Source organism: Zophobas morio, unplaced genomic scaffold (assembly GCF_036711695.1).
Source record: "Zophobas morio isolate AGI-343-1 ecotype UQ-CSIRO unplaced genomic scaffold, CSIRO_AGI_Zmor_V1 ptg000012l, whole genome shotgun sequence".
NCBI classification, from domain to species: domain Eukaryota; kingdom Metazoa; phylum Arthropoda; class Insecta; order Coleoptera; family Tenebrionidae; genus Zophobas; species Zophobas morio.
The window spans coordinates 4,013,850-4,040,086 of NW_026972117.1; the positions used below are offsets into that span (position 1 = coordinate 4,013,850).

Below are 26,237 nucleotides of genomic sequence, written 5' to 3' on the forward strand. Positions count from 1 at the left end.
TATTATCTTAGAAAGTACTAGCCCCGCCCACCCGCCCTCTATTTTCTTGGAAGGAAGGTGATTTGCCCAAATCAGTTTTATCTTAGCAAGTACTAGCACCGCCCACCCATCCTCTTCTCATTCTAACTACTTATTTTGTTACTGTTGACTGTAAGATCATTCATTTCCTTCAGTTCGCATAAAATCAATCACCGAAAAGGAGACCGGGTGGGTGGGCGGGGCTAATATGTTCTTCGGTCGAGTAGGAGTGGAAACTAATAATGGAATAATGGAACAAAACTTACTAATAATTTCCTTTTTAATCCACAAAATTTTTATAGAGAGCTATTTTGACGAAACTCAAAAAATTACTGCATTTCAATTAACGATTTTAGAAAAACGGTAGAAATTTCCGAAGAAACGAAGGCGAAAATGACTTCTAGAAATCGAAATCTACAAGAAAATGTCTTCAACTAATTTTCGGATATAGTTGAAAAATGGTCGAAAATGTCAAAAATGCCAAAATAAGTCTATATTATCAAATACTAATAACTTTAGTTTACAACGAAATTAAACATCGCATTGGGGATAATTATTTATGGTTCGTTGTCGATGAAACAACCGACAGTTGTGGAAGATACGTGCCAAGTTTAATTGTTGGAATCTTAAATGAAAATTTCCCTAGTCGAGGGTATGTAGTAAGTTTGAAAATGTCAGATAAAACAAATGGCAATACGATTACCAGATTTGTAAATGAGAGTCTTACGTCACTATTTTTGCCAATAAAATTTTATTGATGATCTCGGATGCAGCTCGTTATATGTTGAAAGCAAGGAATAATCTAAAAATATTGTACCCCAATTTAATTCACTCTACTTGCATTGAACACGGTTTAAACAGAGTGGCTGAAGGAATACGTTTGCAGTTTTCTACTGTTAATAAATTAGCGGCACATGGTAAAACGATTTTTGTTAAAGCCCCACTAAGAGTGGAACATTTTAAGGAAAAATTTCCAAACATACCATTGCCCCCAGAGCCGATTATAACGAGGTGGGGAACATGGTTACAGGCCACATTTTATTATGACAAATATATCAAAGAATTTGAGGAAGTAGTTACGGAGTTTAGCGAAGATTCTTCTCAATCGATTAAAGATTGCATAAATATTTTGGAAAAGAAAGATTTGGGACAAGATCTAGCTTTTCTAAGAAGCAATTATCAATTCGTATGTGAGGTAATAGAAAAATTAGAAAAACCCAACATGTTGTTGGTAGATGCCATAAACTTAGTGAAAGAATTTAAACAACAAGCAAACGCAGTAAGGGGTGATATTGGTATCTCAAAAACTTGACGAAGTGTTAAATAAAAATGCAGGTTTCGGTGTTGTTTCCGACGTTGCTCGTGTTTTACAAAGCCAGAAGGTGGAAAATTTGGAGTCAGATTCAACATTAGTTGCAAAATTCAAATTTGCGCCAACAACGAGTGTGGATGTTGAACGCACATTCTCCAATTTTAAATACATTTTAAATGATCGGCGAAAAAATTTTACAGTGGACAACTTGGAACATATTACAATCATAAATTGTTTTAAAGAAAACTGAAATACGTGTGTAAAATATAAAGTCTAGGATTATTGTAATAATATTTTATCCAAAGTTCTAAGAAGTGTTCTTTGATTTGTAATATGATTATGTTTTTAATACTTTTTTGCTTAAAATAAAACTTTTTTATGAAAACGTTGTGCTTATTTAAGCGCTTATTCTTAATTTTTTTGTGCTTATAAATCCGCTCTCTATTTATAACTGTGGGTTTCGCTCAACTAAAGTATTGTCGCCATCAGAATTCGAGTAAATTCCAGTGTGTTTTCTAATCGGGTTACATCCGAGTTTGAAATAACGTTTCGTTCGGGATAAAAGCACAACTGCATATGCAATTTAAGACGAGCGCTCTTCAAACCCAATTTTTCCGTCCGTTATTTGAACTACGCCTGTATTAAACTTCCGTAGCCGCTTTGTAAAGTACTATAAAATCACTAGGTGAACGCATGTGAAGTGTCACTTAAAATAATATTAATGTAAGTATGGCAATAAATTTCACATTAATGTTATTTCCGATAACATAACACAGCCCTAAAACAACGTTCGTTCGATAAAATAAATAACTATTACGTATGGGAAGAAAGGGTTGTTTTTAAAGTAATTTGTTCAGAGTTGGATGAATTTACGTAAAACCTGTTTATATCCAGTGTTGGTATGTTTACAAATTTTAACGTGAGTACACAGCACGCCTCCACGCCATTCAAACTGAGCCAATAAGCAGAACATCAAATTTGTATTTAAAATGCACACTAAAATTTATAATCATATTTACAACACTGTAGATGGAAAGTACTCTTTGCAAGGGCGGTTGGGATTTAGAATGTAGAGATCGTTGATAAAAGTAAAACGAAATTCCATCTTTTCGATAACTTTGGCAAGTAAATTCCGGATTCGGTCCTTAAACATGGAAATATGTAACTAAACCGTATAAACAAACCTAAATAAACAGCAAAGTAAAGCAACAAAGTAATGTAGACACATATACTTATTGCCTTAGGAAACTCGGCAGTATTTGCTCGGGCTCCGTCTTGCATAAAATTTCGTTTTTATTTTACATTCAGATATTTAAGATTGGGGAAATTCAGACGAAGTGCTCTTGCCAATAACAAGGGCGCCATTAATAAACTGCCGTTAATTAATAATGAAAATCCACATTCATTTTGAGCTCAACGTTCGTCGGAATCAATATTCGATATTGAAAATTTAACTTGGAAGTTAGGGGCAGTTCGAAGATTAATTAAGAAAGAGGCAACAGTCTTTGTCTGCTTTAGTTTATCGTAATTATGATTCTCGAACAAATAACAATGTGAGTTTTTTAAATTAGATTTTAATTTTGTAATGTTTGTATAAAATAATATCAAATGAAACGAGTATAATCACCGGACTTATTTTCCAAATTCACTTTGCTGCAACGTCAATGTGGAAAGAACTCGAGTCGTTAAGGTGCTTCTAGAAAAATTTCAGTAACGTAAGGGAGCAATCAGGCTTCGTTACCGTCTACATATTTTGTAACAAGTGGAATTTGTTAGTCGTTGAGTGAATGCACATTTTAAGTGACACGGCAAAAATTAGATCTAAAAGTTTTTGCAGGACAAAGTTGTAATATAGGAAATTGATATCCTGAGTCCTCTTTCTGTACTTAGCTGATTGGTTGACTCTCCATTTACAGCCATAGAAAAAATCTCATTGGCATTAGTAAAATATTGATCGGAAGTTATTTCGGCAGAAATCTCGCTTTTTCTACGTAAAGTATCAAAAAGTTGTAGGTAATTGTCGACGTTCTTGTTACTCTGAAACTAGTGATTTAACTGTTGTGAAGTTTTAGATAATAAAGTGCTAACCATAATTTGCCTGAGTATTCCACCAACAATTTAATGGCGTCAATTTTACCTACTACTGAAATATTGGTTTTGAAACCGAATATTTCGAAAATATTGTTTTGGAATAACAAAAGCTTTAAATTTTCGGATTAGCACCTTGAGATTTACTTCCCCGAATGTTTTGTAGATTTTTTGTCAACTTTTCTAAAACCTCAACAATTTTTCCATATTTTTGTTCATTTTTCAACCACCCTCAAAAATTAATTAAAAGGTAAAATTGAAAGGTAAAAAACTGAAGGATAAAATTGGAGATTTGAAAAATTCAAGTCTAAAAACTGAAGAATGTAAAAATTGAAACATCGAAAATTCGAAAACCCAAAAATATCAAAAATCGAAATTTTGAAAAATTGAAAATTCAAAAATTTGACAAAAATCAAAGAATTCAAAAAGTGTAAGAACGAGAAGTCGAAAAGGAAAGAAAATGAACGAATTAAATATTCAACAAAAACAAAAATCCGGCAAATAGGAAAACCCAAAATTCGAAAAACCGAAAAATCAAAGATTCAAACATCAAGATTTCGATAAAACGAAAAATCCAAGAAAAAATCGAAAATTATGAAATCGAAATATCGAAAAACCATAAAATGTAAACATCGAAAAATGGAAAAATTGAAACATCGAGAAATCGAGACAACAAAAGATCGAGAGATCGAGAAATCGAAAAAAATCTAAAATTAAATAATCGAAAAATTGAAAAATCCAGGATTGGAAAATCTCCCAAAATTGAATTGTTGAAAATCTGAGTAATAGAAAACTTGTAACATCGAGTATTCAAAAAACTGTAATAAGCATTGAAAAAACGAGAAGTCGAGTAATGAGAAATTTGGAAAATCGAAAAATTAAAATATTACAAAATTCGTAAAATCAAAAGTGAAAGAATCGAAAACTAGGAAGATTGAAAATTCGAGATCGAAAAAAAATTGAAGTTTTGAAAAACTGAAAATTCGAAAAATCGTAAATTTGAAAAAAATCGTAGAATTCGATACCTGAAAAAACGAGAAATCGAAAAGGAAAGAAATTGAAAATTCGACGAATCAAATATTCAACAAAAACAAAAATCCGGGAAGTCGGAAAACCTAAAATTCGAAAAACCGAAAAATCAAAGATTCGAAAGTCAAGATTTCGATAAATTGAAAAATCCAAGAAAAAATCAAAAATTCTGAAACCAAAAATTATAAAATCAAGAAATCGAAATTAAAAAAATCCCAATCTCAAAAAATCGAAAATTCGAAATTTCAAAAAATTGAAAATTCGCCAAGTCGAAATATCGAAAAACCGAGAAATCTAAACATCAAAAAATTGAAAAATTGAAGCATCGAGAAATCGAGACAACAAAAGATCGAGAGATCGAGAAATCAAAAAAATCTAAAATTAAATAATCGAAAAATTGAAAAATCCAAGATTGGAAAAATTCCTAAAATTGAGTAGTTGAAAATCTGAGAAAGAAAACTTGTAAAATCGAGTATTCTAAAAATTTTAATAAGCATTGAAAAAACGAGAAGTCGAGTAATGAGAAAAATTACAATATTACAAAACCGTAAATTCCCTGAATTGAAAAATCGAAAATTCTTAAAATCAAAAGTGAAAGAATCGAAAACTAGAAAGATGGAAAATTCGAGATCGTAAATCAAAATCTCAAAATATCAAAAATCGAAGTTTAGAAAAACTGAAAATTGGAAAAGTCGTAAATTTGAGAAAAATTGTAGAATTCAATACCTGAGAAAACGAGAAATCGAAAAGGAAAGAAATTGAAAATTCGACGATCAAATATTCAACAAAAACAAAAATCCGGGAAATCGGAAAACCTAAAATTCGAAAAACCGAAAAATCAAAGATTCAAAAAACAAGATTTCGATAAATCGAAAAATCCAAGAAAAAATTGAAAATTATAAAATCGAAAAATCGGAAAACTGAAAAATCGAGAAATCGAAATTTAAAAAATTCGAATCTCGAAAAATCGAAAATTCGAAATTTCAAAAAATTGAAAATTCGCAAAGTCGAAATATCGAAAAACCGAGAAATCTAAACATAGAAAAATTGAAAAATTGAGGCATAGAGAAATCGAGAAATCGAAAAAATCTAAAATTAAATAATCGAAAAATTGAAAAATCCAGGATTGGAAAATTTCCCAAAATTGAATTGTTGAAAATATGAGTAATAGAAAACTTGTAAAATCGAGTATTCTGAAAATTGTAATAAGCATTGAAAAAACGAAAAGTCGAGTAATGAGAAATTTGGAAAATCGAAAAATCAAAATATTACAAAATCATAAATTCGATAAATTGAAAATTCGAAAAATCGTAAATTTGAGAAAAATCGTAGAATTCAATACCTGAAAAAACGAGAAATAGAAAAGGAAAGAAATTGAAAATTCGAATTTCGAAAAATTGAAAATTCGATGAATCAAGTATTCAACAAAAACGAAAATCCGGAAAATCGGAAAACCTGAAATTCGAAAAACCGATTTCGATAAATCGAAAAATCTAGGAAAAGATCGAACATTCTGAAACCGAAGATTATGAAATCGAAAAATGGTAACATTGAAAAATCGAGAAATCGAGATTAAAAAAAAACTCGAACCTCGAAAAATCGAAAATTCTAAAAAAGGAAAAATCGAAAAACCGAGAAATCGGGAAATAAATTGAAAAATCGCAACATTCAGAAATTCAGATATCAAAAGATTGGGAGATCGAGAAACCGAGAGGTCGAGACGTCGAGAAATCGACGAATCCGAAAAATCTAAAATTAAATAATGGAAAAATTGAATTGTTGAAAATCTGAGAAATCGAAAACTTGTAAAATTGAGAATTCGAAAAATATTAATAAACACTGAAAATTCGAAAAATTACAATATTAAAAAATCGTAAATTCGAAAAATTGAAAAATTGGTAATTCGTAAAATCAAAAGTGAAAGAATCGAAACTATCAAAAATCGAAAATTTGAGAAAAATCAATGAATTCAAAAACTGAAAAAACGAGCAATCGAAAAGGAAATTGAAAATTCGAATTTCAAAAAATTGAAAATACGATCAATCAAATATTCAACAAAAACGAAAATACGGGAAATCGGAAAACCTAAAATTCGAAACACCGAACAATCAAAGATTCGAAAATCAAGATTTGAATAAATCAAAAAATCCGAAAAGACTAAAATCGAAAATTCGAAAAATGGGAAAATTTAAAAAATCGAAAAATCGAAATTTAAAAAAATCGAAAAAATTGAAAACTTGCAAAGCCGAATCGAGAAATCAAAAAATATAAAATTTGAGAAATTAAAAAATTGAAGAATTCCAAAATTGAAAAGTCGTACAAACAAAAAGTTGAAAAATCAAAAAGCGAAGAAATCTAAAAATTGAAGAATTGAAAATCTGAAATTCGAAAAATCTGAAAAAACGAAAAATTGAAGAATTGAAAATTTGAACGTAAAAGTCGGAAAGTCGAGAGTCAAAAAATCGAGAAATGGTAAAGTCGGAAAATCCAAAAACGAAAAATCTATTAATCAAAAAATAAAAAACTTAGAAACGCCCAAAATTGAAATATTGAAAAATCCAAAAATTGAATATCCGAGAAATTTAAAAATCGAAAAACTGAAAAATGGAAAAATTGAGCAAACATAAAACTGAAACATGTATCGGAAAACAGGAATCAAAAAATTAAAAAATCGAGAAATCGAAAATTTAATAAAACAAGTAATTGAAGAATCCCAAAACTGAAATGTTGGAAAATTGAGAAATTAAAATTTGAGAAATCGAGAAATCCAAATATCGGCAAGCCGAAAAATTGAAAATTCGAAAAACTGAAAAATTAAAAAATCGGTAAATCGAGAAATCGAAAAATCTAAAATTTAAGAATTCAAAAAATTAAAGAATCTAAAAATTGAAAAACTCCAAAACTGAAACATCGAAAAACCATCGAAAAGTTGTAAATCAAGACATGGAAAAGTCGAATAATCAAAAAATTGAAAAATCAAAAATTTGAAAAATCGAAAAATTGAAAATCTGAAAATAGAAAAAACGAGAAACTGAGAAATAGGAAAATCAAAATATTTAAAAATCAGAACATCTAAACGTCGAAAAGTCGACAAGTCGAAAAATCAAGAAATCGAAAATTCGAATGTGTATCGGAAAATAAAAGAATCGAAAAATAAAAAAAATATCGACAAATTGGAGAATCCCAAAACTGAAATGTGGAAAAATTGAGAAATTAAAACTTGAAAAATCTAGAAACAAAACATGGAACAATTAAAAAACTGAAACATCGAGGAATCTTAACATCGAAATATCTAGAAAGAAAAAAGTTGAAAAAACGAGAGATCGTGAAACTGAAAAATTAAAAAAACAAGAAATTAAGAAATCGGAAAGTCAAAAAATTGAAAAATCAGAAACCTGAACAATCCAAGAATTTAAGAATTGAAAATGTGAAAACCGATTTATCGAAACATTGAGAAATAGGAAAATCAAAATATCGAAAAATCGCAAAATGTAAAAGTCGCAAAATCGAGAAGTCGTAAAACAAATAAAAGATATATCTATTAATCGAAAAATCCAAAAGCCGAAAAATTCAAAAAACGAGAGATTGAAAAATTGCTAAAAATTGAGAAATCGACAAATAAAAATATCGAAAAATTAAAAAATCAAAAACCTAAAAATACGAAAAATTAAACAATTGAAAATGTGAAAACCGAAAAATCTAGACATCGAGAAACCAAGAAGTGGGAAAATCAAAATCAAAATATCGAAAAATCGGAAAATCAAAAACCTGACAACCGATAAATTGAAGAACTGAAAACCTGGAAATCGGAAAATCGGGAAATCTGGAAATAGAAAAATCAGAATATCGAAAAATCGGAAAACGTAAAAGTCGGAAAGTCGAGAATTCGAAAAATCGAGAAATGGAAAAATCGAAAATTCAAAAGAAACGAAAAATCAATTAATCGAACAAACGAAAATGTAGAAAAGCCAAAAACGCGAAAACTTAAATAATAAAAAAATTAATAATCGAAGAATTGAAAACTGTAAAAATTGAGAAAACGTAAAACTGAAATATGGAAAAATTGAGAAATCAAAACTTGAAAAATCGAGAAATCGAAACATCGAAAAGCAGAAAAATTGAAAATTGGAAAAATTGGGGAAACGGGAAATTGTACAATTTTGATTTTTTCCAAAAATCTCGATATCTACTGCAAAAACTCAGCACGGATTTATAAACCACAAGTTTAAACAACATTTACTAATGTTAATTTTATAGATGACGTCATCTTATTGTTCCTTGAGACGATTAGCCAAATTTGGTTAGCGTTTTACTATCTATATGATAAGATCATCCTAAAATCGAGATAATATAAAATTTGACAACAATCGGTCCAGTAGTTTCGGAGATTATCTGTCTAAGAAAAATCCAAACAGGGGGTAACGGGAGACCTAATTTTTCGTACCCTAGAGGCCACGAAACATGGAAAGAAGCAAATGTAACATATCAAACCCAATATGATCAGCTTTTAGTAATAATTCATTTTCAGGCACATTATAATTTCATTTAAATTTTTGAGTTAAGGCAACCAGTTCCTATGCGTATTTTTAAAAGATCGATTATAATGTCTATGTAATAAAAATATAAATTTTTAAAGCTCGGATTTATATGCAACTAGAACGCGAACACACTATGTTTTATACATACCTCCTGGTAAAGATCCTCGCTAACCTGGCAAATTAAATTCAAATAAGAGTAGACCAAATACGCCAGTGTTCATCGTTTGACAACCGGGGGTCTATACAAGCTCAACTTCTTTAACAGCTGGGTTGTAAAATTTTATCACTATACAAAAATCCGTACTTTTGCGTAAAATCCGAGCTTTAACAATAAAACCACCCGCTAAAAGTGGCCAACTATCGCTCGAATAACGCAAAACGTTCCCGGCCCGACTCCTCCGTAAAGAGTACTTTCGTCGTTCTGCCACTGCCAAAAATGCTGAAGCGCTTGTTCGCACAGGGCGCTATAGGGTACAGCTCTGTGTCCCGTGAGGGCTCGAGCCTTTCGGTGCCATCCACCTATGTAAGTGCTCCCGTGTATGTCGTGTGGTGTGTTATGTTCCAACGAGAGGAGTTCGTGCGGCCGTGGTGCGGCTCTCCAGGACCCCCGTCCAGCAGGAGCCTCCCCACGGCGCCTCGTGCACGACACTACACGCTCACTCATTAATATCACTTTGTTAATCATGTCTTCATTCTCATTTGTGCCGTCCGACCGCTTGGATCATGTGCAATGTGTTGATTGCGCTCTGTCTCTATTCAGCTTGCACGGAGCATGATAGTGAGTATTTGTTAATGTAACCATCGTTTTACGTACTACGACCCCAACCACCCACCCACCCACCATTACACTAACACCGGTGGCTGGGCTCGATCAGCACGGTGCGGATCGAGGCCACCAAGCACACTTCACTCATCACCGTTCAGTGTAGTCACGAGTCACCACTGTAGCGTAGTTACGTAGATGTGGGGCGGGGGGAGAGGCGTGGTTATACCGCGGCGAGGGGGCGGAGCGAGTGGAACATGGGAATGCTGGAAATTCGCTGGACTGTGCGTTTATCTTGTCTTTGCTTTATCTCTCTGCATCTTGTCTTTTATCTTTACTGTTTTTCTCTATCGTGATTTTCTTTTTTGTCTGTTGTTGTTCGTGTCTGGTTGTCTTCATCTGTTTTTCTTACTCCGAGTCCTTTTGTTTTGTAAATATTTATGTTTGTTGTTTGTGATATCTACTTTGTTTTCGTTTTGATTATACTTGTATTTTTAACAGTACTCGATGCCCAGTAAGGTTATTTTTGTATATACTTTTCGTGACTGTATTTTACTAGAACTTTTCTTACTTATATTTTTTCCACTGCATTATGTACATAAATCCTTCTTTAAATTCATTTCCGTTTTTCTGTATTCTTTGTTATGCAATATTTCATTCCTTTTTACAAAGATAGATGTCAAAACTTCGTTTTTTTTTCATTTTTCAAAAAATTGGTTGATAGAAATTCCGTCGGCCCTGAAGTGCAACCCAATAAATCTCGATTCTTTGAAAGATTATACAAATTTTTGCGATTTTTTTAAATAACACCCTCACACTTTTCATTTTTTTTTGTTTCTTCAGTTTTTCGGTTTGAGGTTCTCGAGTTTTCAATTTGTTATTGGAGATTTCAATTTATAATTTTTCAATTTTCCTGATCTTTAATTTTTCATTTCTTCAGATTATCAATTTACAATTTTTGGTTTGGGCTTGTTTTTTTTGTTTATTTTTGCAATTTTTTGATTTTTCGATGTTCCGATTTTATATGTTTTGTTTCTTCCGTTTCACTTTTTTCAATTTTACGATTTGCAATTTTTTAATTTTTCAATTTTTTTTATTTCTTCAGTTTTATGATAAGCATCTATTCGAGTTTTCATTTTAAAATTTTTCAGTTTTCCGATTTTCCAACCCTAGAATGTTCCAATTTTTTGATCTGCAATTTCAGTCAATTTTTAATGTTTCAATTTCCCGATATTTAATTTTTCAATTTGTTACAGTTCTTTCGATTTTACAATCTTTTATTTTTCCAATTTTTTGATTCATTAATTTTTTTCCCATTTTGAAGTTTTTTGATGTTTAGTCCTTTAATGTTCCAATTTTTCGTTGCTTCAATTTATCGATTTGCAATTTCTTGATTTTCCACTTTCTCGATTTTGCAAAATTTTGTTTTTTCAGTTTGATTTTTTAATTTTTGATTTTTCAATATTTCAAATGAAAAAAATGAAAAAAATGCAAACTTATAAAATTTGAAAATCAAAAATGGAAACACGAAATAGTATAAATGAAAACTTAAAAAAAATTGAAATGAACTTTAAAAAAATGAAGAAACAAAAAATTGATAATCGAAAGATTAAAGATCGACAAATTGCAAAATCGAAAAAACGAAATATCGTAAAATGGAAATATTCAAAATTTAAAAAATCGCAACATCGGATAATTGAGAAATCCAAAAGCTGCGAAATAGAAACATTTATAAATTAGAAACCGAGGACTTGAAAAATCAAAGACTGAAAATTTGAAGGACTGAATAAACCAAAAATAAAATAAAGAAAATGAAAAGATGAAAAATTGTAATTTAAAATCGAGAAAATGAAAATTTAAAAAACGAAAAACTACAAATGAGAAATTGAAAAATCGAAAAATGAAGAACTGTAATATCGAGAAATTGTAAAATTAAAAAACTGTAAAAGGAGAAATAGAAAAAACGGAAATTTGAAAACTTTGGCATTCGAGAAATTGAAAAATTAACCAAAACATTGAAAAATGGAAAAATTGAAAAACTAAAGCAAATGAAAAACGAAAAACTGAGATATAAAATCGAGGAAATGAAAATTAAAAAATATCCGGAAAATGGAAAATAAAAATCAAGAACTTTAAAAATTGAGGAAACGAAAAATTGAAAAAATTAGAGTTGCAAAAACAAAAAATTATGAAAAATGGAAAAATTGAAAAACTAAAGAAAATGAATAAACGATAAATTGAGATGTAATATCGAGGAAATAAAAATTAAAAAATTGTGAATAATAAAAAAATAATAAAAAATAAAAATCAAGAACTTGAAAAATTTGGGAAACCGGAAATCGCAAAATCTAAAAAATAAAAACTAAGAAACTGATAAATCAAAAAAACGAAATATTGTAAGATTTTATCAAATGAAATATAAATTGTAACTCGTGGAATTGAAAATTCAAAGAATGAAAATTTGAAGAATCGAATAAACGTAAAATTATAAAATCGAAACATTGAAAAAATAAAGGAAATGGAAAAACCCAAAATTGTGAATTAAAATCGAGAAAATGAAAATTTTTAAAACAGAAAAACTAAAAATGAGAAACTGGAAAATCGAAAAATGAAAAACTGTAATATTGAAAAACTGCAAAAGGAAAAATTGAAGAAACGAAAGTTTGAAAACTGTGGAAGTCGAGACATTGAAACATTAATTAATTAAAAACGAAAAACTATGAAATCGAAACATTCAAACTGGAATATTTGAAAAATTAAAGGAAATGAAAAAACGAAAAATTTAGATCCAATCGAAAAAATTAAAATTAAAAAATCGGGATAATGAAAAATAAAAATCAAAAACTTGACGATTTGAAGAAACAAAAAATTACAAAATGCAAAAATTAAAAATTGAGAAACTAAAAAATCGAAAAATAAAAACTTGAATAAACGAAAAAGTGAAATATTTGCAAGTTATGAAACTGAAAAAATGAAAAAATTAAAATTGTAAAAACGAAAAATTACGAAATCGAAACCCCGAAAAAAGGAAAACTTGAAAAATTAAAGAAAATGTGACATCAAGAACTTGTAAAATTGAAAAAAAAAACGAAAAACAAAAAACTGTAATATCAAAAAAAAAAAAATTAGTCGAATGTAATAAATACAAATTTTTCGAAAAATTATAAGATGATTTTGCGTATATATTTTTTTTTTAATATCCTTTATAATAAAAGATGTACCTACGTAAAATTGAAAGATCAAAAATAAGAAATCGAAAAACTATAAAAGGAAAACTTTGAAAACTCTAAAAATTGGAGATCTCGAAAAATTGAAGAAACGAACAATTGGAAAATTGAATAATCAAAAATTAAGAAACTGAAAAATCGAAAAATGAAAAACTGCGATATCGAAAAATTGCAGATCGAATCGAAAAATTAAATAATCTGGAAATTGAGAAATTGAAAAATTGAAAAAAATTAAAGTTGCGCAAACGAAAAATTATTACACCGAAACATCGAAAAATGGAACATTAAAAAAAAACAAAAATTTAAAATCCAAGAAATGAAAAATCAAAAAACAGAGAATTCGAAAAATCGAAACATCGACCAAAAGGAAAATCGAAACGTCGAGAAATCGAAACATCAAAAGATCTAGCAATCGGAAAGTAGAGAAGTCGAAAAGTCGAAAAATCGAGAAATCTAAATTCAAGAAATCGAAAGAGTCGAAAATCTAAAAGTCGAAAAATGGTAAAACTGAAAAATCAAAAATGCAAAATTTGTAAAACGAAAAATTAAAATATCGGAAAACTGAACAATCAAAAATACTATAAATGAACAACCGAAAAATCTAAATTTAAAGAAATCAAATAATTAAAGAATCGAAAAACTGAATAATCAAAGAACAATTGAAAATTCGAAAAAGTGAAAAATCCCCAAACTGAAACATCGAAAAACCGAGATATCAAATAATTGAAATATCGAAAAACTGGAATATCAAAAAAACGAGAAATTGAGAAACCGAAAAATTAAAATATCAAAAAAATTTATCGAAAAACTGAAAAACTCAAATGTCTAAGAATTGATGAACCGATAAATCAAAAAACAGAAAAATCGAAGATAAATTGAAGAATCCAAAAACTGAAAATTCCAGAAATCGAAAAGCCGAAAAATTGAAAAATTACAAACCTAAAAAATCGAAAAATTAAAGAATTGAAAATCTGAAAATCTAAAAAAAGACAAGTTGAGAAATGAGAAAATCAAAATATCGAAAACTCAGAAAATCTAAAGGTTGCAAAGCGAGAGGTCGAAAAATTGAGAAATTGAAAATTCGAAAAATCTAAAAATTGAAAAACTGTAATATCGGAAAATTGCAAAATTGAAAACTTACAAATCGAAAAATTGAAGAAACGAAAAGTTGAAAAATTTGGAAGGAAAGAAATTGAAAAATTGAAATATTTGAAGTTGCAAGAACGAAAAATTATGAAACTGAAACAATGAAGAACGGAAAAATTTTAGAATCAAAGAAAATGAACAAACGATAAATTGTGATGTCAAAAATTGGTCAGAGGTAAAGAAATCCATATTTTTCGGAAAATTAGAAGATTTGATTTAACGAAGTTAATTTTTTTATAATAACCCTTATAAGTTAAAATAAAGAAATGTATGTAATGTCAAAGTAAATTTAAAGAAGTGCTACACGTTTGTTTCAAGTGAATTTTTCCATTACAAAATTTTGTGATGACGTATCAACATTTTTTGCAAGGACACATATTAATTATTTGATAGATTCGGTGTCATACTAGTAATAACAGTACTGTATTCCCAAATTTTCTGGAAAATGGAGTGGAGTGTCCTTGACAATATATTTCCTCCTTAAGTATTTTGAGTCACCCTTTATGAGTAATTTTAAAAACTATAAGTGCATTGATAAACCACAATTATAGAGTCATAGTATTTTGCACATTTCAGAGAGGATTTATTCGACAAAATTTTGTGATGACGTCATCAATTTTTTGGGAGGGGATTAACGAAAAAAATTTTGATTTACAATTTTCCATGCTTACGATAACCTTAAAACGTTTGCAGGATTTCAGAGCATTCCGTTTTGCAGTTTCAAAGTTAAATTGCAAAATGTTGTTGTACAATTTGTCTAATAGAAATTCGGACGGACAGACAGACAGACAGACAGACAGACAGACAGACAGATGGAAACAGGAGATCTATTTCTTCGTACCCTAGGGGTCATGTCAAGTTAGGGAAAACACAATTTTGTGATTTTTCGGCTGCCTTTTTATTTTTTATTTCCTACTTCAATTATTGTTGTCTACATTTTTGAGTATGTAAATTTTCTATTCAAATCAAAATTCTAAACCCAAGTAATTTTTCAAAAATTTTTCCCAAACAATCACAGCACCAGCCGCATTCCCATGTCCGTGCCCCTTTCGGTATAGCCCCGCGGTGTGATCACCCCTCTGAGCACCTTCCGTGCCGTGTTCGCAGGGCGGCTCGATGCCCAACACTAGCAGCAGCGTCCCGTTCCTGCTCAGCAGTAGCATGCAGAGCATCCGTTCCCGTCGACCGTCGGCGGTGTTGGGCGGCTCTCAGGGCTCAGGGCTGCTGCAGCAGCTCGGCTCCGGCATGGTAAGACTCACCTCTTCACACCAACCGACCAACGGCCGAACGTTCTCTAGTAGCTCGGTTAGGAAATGCCCCTCCCTGAACATTACATTTAGCTGAATGTACGTACGTATGACCGTCGTATTAACACTCACACTCCTGCTTCTCCCACACAAGTCATATGTCTCTGTCGTGCATTTATCATTCACCTGGCGGGGGCTATTGAAACTGTTCTCTCTTCTGGATAGAAATAGGGCTTTTGATCAAGATACGAAACCCACCTCCGCCTCTGTGTACTACCATCTTTGCACCGTGATCGGGTCATGGGTGCAGAGTGACGGATAGGTTCGGAAGCTCCCGAGGACCTAGGATGATGAATGCCTAATGGGAATTTCATTTTTTTTAAACTATGTGAAACTCCCGTTTTTATTGTTTTGCATTATTTAAGTCAAACAGTGATTAGTCTAATTTAAAAAAAATGTATTCTGCTTAATGTCTGTATTTTGAAAAACTAAAATTTAATTTTCTAATAACTTATGCCTAATTTATTGGAAAATTTTAAAAAAGAAACGTCTACAACGTCAGACCATAAAAAATATTGTCACGATTATTATCGATGTACTTTATAATAAGAGGTATTTGTCATAATCAAAATTTTCTGAGGCTGATGAATTTATTTAATTTTAGTTATAGGTCTTCCAATGAGGGAAAAATGAACTTACCTTTTGGCGCCTCCACGATTTTCACATCAAATTTTAAACACAACCATTACCAATCTATTCTTATTTTTTCTGTATTGTGTTCAAAAATAATGGAGAAATTAATTTTTGTTCTGGCGCCTCCACCATTTTTAGACAAAAAAAGAAAATTGCCCAAGTTGTCCCGAAAAAACATCTTTCTAAGCCGAAATTTTCCCAGTTTGACGAATTAATGGTTATTTTTATTGTAGACAGCCAAATTAGGGAGAAATGATTTTTTATTCTGCCTCCTTAACCATTTTACATTAAACTTTAAGCTTGTCGAAATCCTTCCGAAAATACATCTCTCTAAACCGAAATTTTCGCAGCATTTCAAATCTATGCTTACTTTTTCTGGAGGTGTTCGTATAATGCAAAAATGAATTTTTATTCTGGCGCCTCCACCATTTCTACATAAAATTTTAAACTTACCAAAATCGTCCAGTAAGGACATCTGTCTAAAGCAAAATTCTCTCAGGAATTCAAATCTACCCTAATTTTTACTGTAGTCGTTCGAATAAGGAAGGAATGAATTTTTATTCTGGCGCTTCCACCATTTTTACATAAAATTTTAAACATTACGAAATCTTTCCAAAAATTGATCTGTCTGAAATGAAATTTTCTCAGGATCACAAATCTATCTTTATTTTTTCTATAGGTGTTCAAGTAAGGGAGAACAGAATTTTTGTCCTGGCGCCTCCACCATTTTTAGACAAAACTGAAAATTGTCCAAATTGTCCCGAAAAAACATCTTTCTAAGCCGAAATTTTCTCAATATGACGACTTAATAGTTATTTTTATTGTGGACAGCCAAATTAGAGAGAAATGATTTTTTTATTCTGGCGCCTCCACCATTTTTACATAAAATTTTAAACTTGCCAAAATCACCCAGAAAGTATATCTGTCTAAACGACAATTCTCTCAGGATTTCAAATCTATTCTTATTTTTACTGTAGTCGTTCGAATAAGGGAGAAAAGATTTTTTTTCTGGCGCCTCCACCATTTTTACATAAAATCTTAAACATTACGAAATCTTTCCGAAAATGGATTTGTCTGAAACGAAATTTTCTCGGGATCACAAATCTACCCTTATTTCTTCTGTAGGTGTTCAAATAGGGGAGAACAGAATTTTTGTCCTGGCACCTCCACCATTTTTAAACAAAATTGAAACTTGCCCAAATCGTCTCGAAAAAACATCTTTCTAAGCCGCAATTTTCTCAGTTTGATGAATTAATGGTTATTTTTATTATAGATGGCCAAATTAGAGAGAACTGATTTTTTTATTCTGGCGCCTCCACCATTTTTACATAAAATTTTAAACTTGCCAAAATCATCCGGAAAGTATATCTATCTAAACGACAATTCTCTCAGGATTCCAAATCTATTCTTATTTTTGCTGTAGTCGTTCGAATAAGGGAGAAAAGATTTTTTTTTCTGGCGCCTCCACCATTTTTACATAAAATTTTAAACCATACGAAATCTTTCCGAAAATGGATTTGTCTGAAACGAAATTTTCTCAGGATCACAAATCTATCCTTATTTCTTCTGTAGGTGTTCAAATAAGGGAGAACAGAATTTTTGTCCTGGCGCCTCCACTGTTTTTAGACAAAACTGAAAATTGCCCAAACTGTCCCGAAAAAACATCTTTCTAACCCGAAATTTTCTCAGTATGACGAATTAATAGTTATTTTTATTGTAGACAGCCAAATTAGGGAGAAATGATTTTTTTATTCTGTCTCCTTAACCATTTTACATAAAACTTTAAGCTTGCCGAAATCCTTCCGAAAATACATCTCTTTAAACCGAAATTTTATCAGCATTTCAAATCTATGCTTATTTTTCCTGTAGGCGTTCGTATAAGGAAGAAATGCATTTTTATTCTGGCGCCTCCACCAATTTTACATAAAATTTTAAACTTGCCAAAAACGTCTAGAAAATTCATCTGTCTAAAGCAAAATTCTCTCAGGATTTCAAATCTATCCTTATTTTTACTGTAGTCGTTCGAATAAGGGAGACATGAATTTTTATTCCGGCGCCTCCACTATTTTTACATAAAATTTTAAACATAACGAAATCTTTCGGAAAGTGGATCTGTCTGAAACGAAATTTTCTCAGGATCACAAATCTATCCTTATTTTTTCTGAAGGTGTTCAAATAAGAGAGAACAGAATTTTTGTCCTGGCGCCTCCACCATTTTTAGACAAAACTGAAAATTGCCCAAATTGTTCCGAAAAAACATCTCTCAAAGCCGAAATTTTCTCAGTATGACGCATTAATAGTTATTTTTATTGTAGACAGCCAAATTAGAGAGAAATGATTTTTCTATTCTGGCGCCTCTACCATTTTTACATAAAATTTTAAACTTGCCAAAATCATCCAGAAGGTATATCTGTCTAAACGACAATTCTCTCAGGATTTCAAATCTATTCTTATTTTTACTGTAGTCGTTCGAATAAGCGAGAAAAGATTTTTTTTCTGGCGCTTCCACCATTTTTACATAAAATTTTAAACATTACGAAATCTTTCCGAAAATGGATTTCTCTAAAACGAAATTTTCTCGGGATCACAAATCTATCCTTATTTCTTCTGTAGGTGTTCAAATAAGGGAACAGAATTTTTGTCCTGGCGCCTCCACCATTTTTAGACAAAACTGAAAATTGCCCAAATTGTCCCGAAAAAACATCTTTCTAAGGCGAAATTTTCTCAGTTTGACGAATTAATGGTTATTTTTATTGTAGATAGCCAAATTGGGGAGAAATGATTTTTTTTATTCTGTCTCCTTAACCATTTTACATAAAACTTTAAGCTTGCCGAAATCCTTCCGAAAATACATCTCTCTAAACCGAAATTTTCTCAGGATTTCCAACTATGCTATTTTTCCTGTAGGTGTTCATATAAAGAAAAAATGAATTTTTATTCTGGCGCCTCCACCATTTTTACATAAAATTTTAAACATAACGAAATATTTCCGAAAATGGATAGGTCTGAAACGAAATTTTCTCAGGATCACAAATCTATCCTTATTTTTCTGTAAGTTTTCAAATAAGGGAGAACAGAATTTTTGTCCTGGCGCCTCCACCATTTTTAGACCAAACTGAAAATTGCCCAAATTGTCCCGAAAAAACATCTTTCAAAGCCGAAATTTTCTCAGTACGACGAATTAATGGTTATTTTAATTGTAAATAGCCAAATTAGGGAGAAATGATTTTTTTATTCTGTCTCCTTACCATTTTTACATAAAACTTTAGGCCAGCCGAAATCCTTCCGAAAATACTTCCGTCTAAACCGAAATTTCCTCAGGATTTCAAGTCTATCCTTATTTTTCTTGTGGGTGTTCAAATAAGGGAGAAATAAATTTTTAATCTGGCGCCTCCACCATTTTCACATAAAATTTTAAACTTGCCGAAATCTTTCCGAAAACACATCTGTCTAAACCGAAATTTTCTCAGGATTTCAAATCTATCTTTATTCTTCCTGTAGGTGTTCGAATAATGGAGAAATTAATTTTTATTCTGGCGCATCCACCATTTTTACACAAAAATTGAAAATTGGACGAATCGTTCCGAAAACACATGTTTCTAAGCCAAAATTTTCTCAGTATCACGAATTAATGCTTGTTCTTATCGTAATTCGTCAAATGACGGAGAAATAAATTTTTAATCGGCGCCTCCACCATTTTTACACAAAAATTGAAAATTGGACGAATCATTCCGAGAACACATCTTTCTAAGCCAAAATTTTCTCAGTATCACGAACTAATGCTTGTTCTTATCGTAAATCGTCAAATAACGGAGAAATAAATTTTTAATCAGGCGCCTCCACCATTTTTACATAAAATTTTAAACTTGCCGAAATTCTTCCGAAAACACATCTGTCTAAACCGAAATTTTCTCAGGATTTCGAATCTATCCTTATTCTTCCTCTGGGTGCTCGAATAATGGAGAAATTAATTTTTATTCTGGCGCATCCACCATTTTTACACAAAAATTGAAAATTTGACGAATCGTTCCGAAAACACATGTCTCTAAGCCAAAATTTTCTCAGTATCACGAATTAATGCTTGTTCTTATCGTAATTCGTCAAATGACGGAGAAATAAATTTTTAATCGGCGCCTCCACCATTTTTACATAAAAGTTTAAACTTGCCGAAATCCTTCCGAAAACACATGTGTCTAAACCGAAATTTTCTCAGGATTTCAAATCTATCCTTATTCTTCCTGTAGGTGTTCGAATAATGGAGAAATTAATTTTTATTCTGGCGCATCCACCAGTTTTACACAAAAATTGAAAATTGGATGAATCGTTCCCGAAAACACATCTTTCTAAGCCAAAATTTTCTTAGTATCATGAATTAATGCGTGTTCTTATCGTAAACCGTCAAATAATGGAGAAATAAATTTTTAATCTGGCGCCTCCACCATTTTTACATGAAATTTTAAACTTGCCGAAATCCTTCCGAAAACACATCTGTCTAAACCGAAATTTTCTCAGGATTTCAAATCTATCCCCCTTCTTCCTGTAGGTGTTCGAATAATGGAGAAATTAATTTTTATTCTGGCGCATCCACCATTTTTACACAAAAATTGGAAATTGCCTGAATCATTCCGAAAACACATCTTTCTAACCCAAAATTTTCTCAGTATCACGAATTAATGATTGTTCTTATCGTAAATCGTCAAATAACGGACAGATAAATTTTTAATCTGGCGCCCCCACCATTTTTACATAAAATTTTAAACTTGCCGAAATCCTTCCGAAAACACATCTGTCTAAACCGAAATTTTCTCAGGATTTTAAATCTATCCTTATTCTTCCTGTAGGTGTTCGAATAATAGAGAAATTAATTTTTATTCTGGCGCATCCACCATTTTTACACAAAAATTGAAAATTGGACGAATCGTCACGAAAACACATCTTTCTAAGCCAAAATTTTCTCAGTATCACGAATTAATGCTTGTTCTTATCGTAAATCGTCAAAAAACGAAGAAATAAATTTTTTAATCTGGCGCCTCCACCATTTTCACATACAATTTTAAACTTGCCGAAATCCTTCCGAAAACACATCTGTATAAACCGAAATTTTCTCAGGAATTCAAATCTGTCCTTATTCTTCCTGTAGGTGTTCGAATAATGGAGAAATTAATTTTTATTCTGGCGCTTCCACCATTTTTACATAAAATCTTAAACTTGCCGAAATCCTTCCGAAAATATATACATCGGTCCAAAACCGAAATTTTCTCAGGATTTCAAATCTATCCTTATTTTTCCTGTAGGTTTTCGAATAAGGGAGATTTTATTTCCACCATTTTTATATAAAAGTTTGAAAATTGCTCAAATCTTCCCTAAGACATCTGTCTAAACCGAAATCTTCTCAATATCACGATTTCATGCTTTTTTGAAGGTTGTTCAATAATAAAAAAATGTTTTATATATGTATTCTCCTTTTTATTATTATAAAAATGTTAAAATATCGATTTTTTAAAATAATTTTGCTAGAAAGTTTTACTAAAAATAATTTTAAAAAACTAGGCAAACATAGCCGCAGTGCACTTTTTGAAGAATAAATCTTTAAAACAATAGTTTGAAATTTCAAATCTTGATTTTCGAAAATATTGAAAATTAGCAACTACTATTTAAGTTACATATAAAATCATCGAATTATTTTTTATAAAAAATATTTATTAAATAGTCAATTTGAAAACTCGAAGTCCAAAAAAATCGTCCACTAGAATCTTAAAATTGTGAGTATGTCAAAATTCGCACTGTTCAGCATTCCAGAGGTCGCTAAGAGCTCGCCCTGGCCAAGTGGTATGTCTTTAAAACCTTGTAATTTTTACAGGAGTTTCCAGACCTATCGCATTCTGCAATCGTGGTCAAAACTGACCACAAAAGACTGTTTTAGATGTATACTTGATTGAGCCGCTAGGAAGTACAGGTAACAATTTGGTGGCGTTTTGCTGATCGTATAAATCGTTAACACGGCCCTAGCGAAAATTGGTAACTAATTCAGCCACGTCAATCTCTAATTAACTAATTAAGATCCAAATATTTTCTGTAACAACTAAATGTAAATGTAACTATTAACAGGAGTCTGAATCAAATAATATGGGTTCTCGAGGCGGCGCCTATTATATACTACGCTTTTATTATTTTTCCTTCTAACTGACGAACAATTTACAATGTACCTACGTTATTACATCCAATGTGGAAATTGAATTACAAACAGCAGAGAACAGAGCAGCGTATTCATCAACATGGTAAATTTGATAAAACCAACGCGAATGTGGAAATAATTCCAAGGAAACTCTCTAGAATGTGGGTCGTAAGCCGAAAGCCTACAGTTTAAAGAAAGAACAATCTCGGAAAAAGTTTGAGTATAAACAGACTTAATTAGATTTCGACAACAATTGGGAAACTATCTCGAAGGGAGAATCCTTCATTCAAAAGGAGTTTAGTTCTTTGAAATAGTTTCTTCTGAAGTTGTGTAATTCTATTACAGCCACGGTCAGAAGGGCTATATCTGAACAAACTGCGCCGACGGAATGATTAAAATATGTTCTTACTATTAATTATTTCTTAAAAAAATCTTCCAAACGTTATACAAAAAATGCAAAGCTTTCTTTAGCTACGACCCAACTTGAAAGCTCTTTATAATTAAATACAACCGGCAAATAGCAAGAAAGCTCAGCCTTCAGCCCCATTATTGCTACATTAGCGTTGGTGGCACCTCGTTATTTTTCCTTTAAAAAAAAAACCATTGCATCTTCAATTTTCATAAAACCACTCCCCCGATCGTCGCCTCCATAAAAATATCTCCCATGTTTACCGAGCGTGTTATGTAAATTTGTTTCATTTCGAATTACGTGCCGCACATAAACTTGAAAACTTTGACATATTTACATGTAAATTTTCGACGAATTTATTCCGCAATCAATACAGCTACCTGTTGACACAGGATCTAAAGGCCCGATTTCGAACGCTACATAAAAAGCGCCTATACAGCTTTCACTTAATGACGGCATATTCATAAAAACGTCTAAAAGCATCAAAAGTTGCCATTACCGAATCGACCCATATTACTTGATTCCTGTGTACTTAGCAACATGAATCGGAATTAGAATGACGGCAAATGGTGATTACGTGGACTCGGTTCGCTCCTCAACACCTATAATAATCGACCTGTGGCAATACTAACAATGGACGTATTTGGAAATGTAGATCGAGGTTTATGGTAAACTTGGAGGAAATCTCTTGTACGATCAAACAATGGAGGGTTGTACGTAATCATAATTTGCGCGTTCTCGATTATGTGTGTATTTTGGTTTGGTATACATTTTAGGTTCCGTGAAGGTTTTGTTCGTGCCAAAGAGAATATTGCAGTGGAGTAAATTTCGACCTGAACGTACGTTTGTTACAAGAGTGGAACCAGTTAAGGTTCTCTAACAACAAAGAAAAGGTTAATAACAAAAACAAAAACAAAAAAAATTAAAGTCAACTAACACTCGTCGCCTGAGAACTTGTTTGATATAGAAACCAGAGCAGGCTCAGGCCAATGTCGACTCTATAAACCATGTTCCGTGAACAGTCGTTAATAACATGCTTTCTCACAAGTCGATTTGTTTAGAATAAGTACATGGATATCTCATTGATTTAATATATACTATAAACAAATCATTTATTTCAGTATCAACCATTAAGTGCGCACTGATTTTCAGAAAACAAATAATGACATAACAATTATTGGACAAACAGATAAAAAGAGCAGCATAACAATCGAAAACAAATTATTCTGTTACGTGCAGGCAATTTATATTAGAGCAAAACAACTTGACAATCACACAAACAAATCTGATGGCTAGTTAAATTCGAAATAATCTCTTTTTAAAGCATAAAAATACAAATTGTATTGGGTATAATATAATATATAATGTACGTCCTCTGATACAAATTTGTATTTGTACTTTGTACTCGAATATAAAAAAATACATAAATATTCAGCAGTTTTTAGATGAATTTCTGAAGCATAGTCCGACAAGTCTCGTTTCTTTAAAAATTGTAAAATCTTATTGTGCGATTTTCATTTTCTCATAATCTCTACAACGTAAAAACCAGGTTGAAATATATTTGAAGCATATAATCAACGGGAAAATGTAAACATTCTCAGTTTCTCAGTACATGCTTAACTTCGATTGTTTATGTTTATACTTCGGAAGAATTCCGCTATTAGCACGTTCAGATTGCAAGCACAAGCGGTTAAAAGAAAATGAAATTTGATTGATTTTGTTTCCTCAACGCAGAGGACAGAACTAGTTAATTAATTGATTAAGCACACTCAGTTTTTTCGCAAATACACATAAATTTGAAAAACATTCGGCAAAGTTGTAAAATGACAGAAAAATTTGGACTAATGATTTACGATGCTTTTAATTACCGCAAACTATTTGGAAGATTTCGCAGCATTCGGTTTTTGCATTTTCAAAGTTAAATTGCAAAATATTTTGTATTTTTTTTCCAAAAATATGAATGCCAAAGGTAAAAATCAACTCAAATTCATGGATTAATAAATCAGACATTTCACATTTGACATGACATCAGCATTTTTGAGGAGGTCATAAACCAACACATTTTAATTAACGATTTGCAATGCTTACAATAACCTTAAGTTTTTCATTATTTCACTTAAGGATTTTCTCAAAATTTCAATTCTTCCTTTTTTCGAATTTTCGATGTTTCGTTTCCATTTTTCTATTTCTTGACTTATTACTTTTTCAATTTTTCCAATTTTTGGCTTTTCGATTTCTCGATTTTTCAACTTTCGATTTCTCAGTTTTCGATATTTCAATTTTAGGATTTTTCAGTTTTTTATTATTCTTCGGTGTCCCGATTTTTCAAATTTTCATTTTCTCGATTTTCGATTTTTCGCTATTTCAGGTTTGGAATTTTTGAACACTTTGATTCTTCAATTTTGCGATTTCTCGCTTTGATTAACAGACTTTTTACATTTTCGAAATTTTAAATTTTAGATTTTTCAATTTTTTGATATTTCGATTTATCGGCCTTGCGATTTTCACTTATCAATTTCAGATTTGGGATTTTACAATTTTTCGATTTATCAGTTTTTTGATTTTCCGTTTTCATTATTTGTCGATTTTGTACATGTTTTTTGAATTTCAGATTTTACAATTTCTAAGCTTTTCCATTTTCTAATATTTTGATTTGTCTGTTTTTCAATTTTGCGATTGTTTTTTCGAAATTTTGAAGTTTAGGCATTTCTATTTTACAATATTTCGAATTTTTAAATTTTAGATTTTCCCTCTTTTTGGTATTTCCACCTATCGATTTATTGAATTTTCGACTCTTCAGTTTTAGATTTTTGGTTTCGATTTCTCCAATTTTTCGATTTTTCAGGTGTTTGATTTTCAAATTTCTCGATTTCTATGTTTTGTGATGTTTCAGTTTTGGAATTTTTCAATTTTTCGAATTATTGAATTTTAAATTTTCCATTTTTTTGGTATTTCCATTAATCGATTTGTTGAATTTTCGACTTTTCAGTTTTTGATTTTTGGTATGTCAATTTTTCAAATTTTAAAATTTTTGAGTTTCCTATTCCTGTTTTCCGACTTTTCGATTTTTTCAATCTTTAGATTTATCGATTGTTTAAAATTCTTCAATTTTTCAATTTTTTGCTATTTTGATTTATCGGTCGTGCGATTGTTACTTTTCAATTTGAGATTTTTCATTTCTCCAATTTTTTTATTTTTCAGGTGTTTGATTTTCGAATTTCTCGATTTCTCAATTTTGGGATGTTTAAGTTTTAGGATTTTTCAATTTTTCAATTCATCAATTTTTCGATTTTCCATTTTGATTTGTCGATTTTTTACATTTACGATGTTTTATGAATTGCAAATTTTACTATTTCTCAGTTTTTCGATTTTTGGATGTTTCGATTTGTTTGGTTTTCAATTTTGCGATTGTTTTTTCGAAACTTTGAATTTTAGGTGCGTCTATTTTTCAATTTTTCGAATTTTTTAATTTTAGATTTTTCATTTTTTTCAGATTTCCATTTATCGATTTATTGATTTTTCGACTTTTCAGTCTTAGATTTTTGGTTTTTCAACTTTTCGAATTTTTAAATTTTTGAATTTCCTGTTTTTG

At 30.8% G+C, this 26,237-nt stretch overlaps 1 protein-coding gene across 4 annotated transcripts in view; it reads left to right on the top strand.

Annotated features, from left to right (window-relative positions):
• Nucleotides 1-26,237, top strand: part of LOC135127667 (SCY1-like protein 2) — a 274,358-nt gene that overhangs the window by 230,241 nt on the left and 17,880 nt on the right. For 2 of the 4 annotated variants that reach the window (XM_064054200.1, XM_064054197.1), the window contains exons 14-16: nucleotides 9,446-9,508; nucleotides 9,746-9,763; nucleotides 15,229-15,369. In XM_064054200.1, coding sequence (XP_063910270.1) covers nucleotides 9,446-9,508; nucleotides 9,746-9,763; nucleotides 15,229-15,369 — 222 coding nt within the window. Of the gene's footprint in view, nucleotides 1-9,445; nucleotides 9,509-9,745; nucleotides 9,764-15,228; nucleotides 15,468-26,237 lie in introns of all 4 variants that reach the window. The other 2 variants (XM_064054198.1, XM_064054199.1) reach the window with 2 other exon arrangements.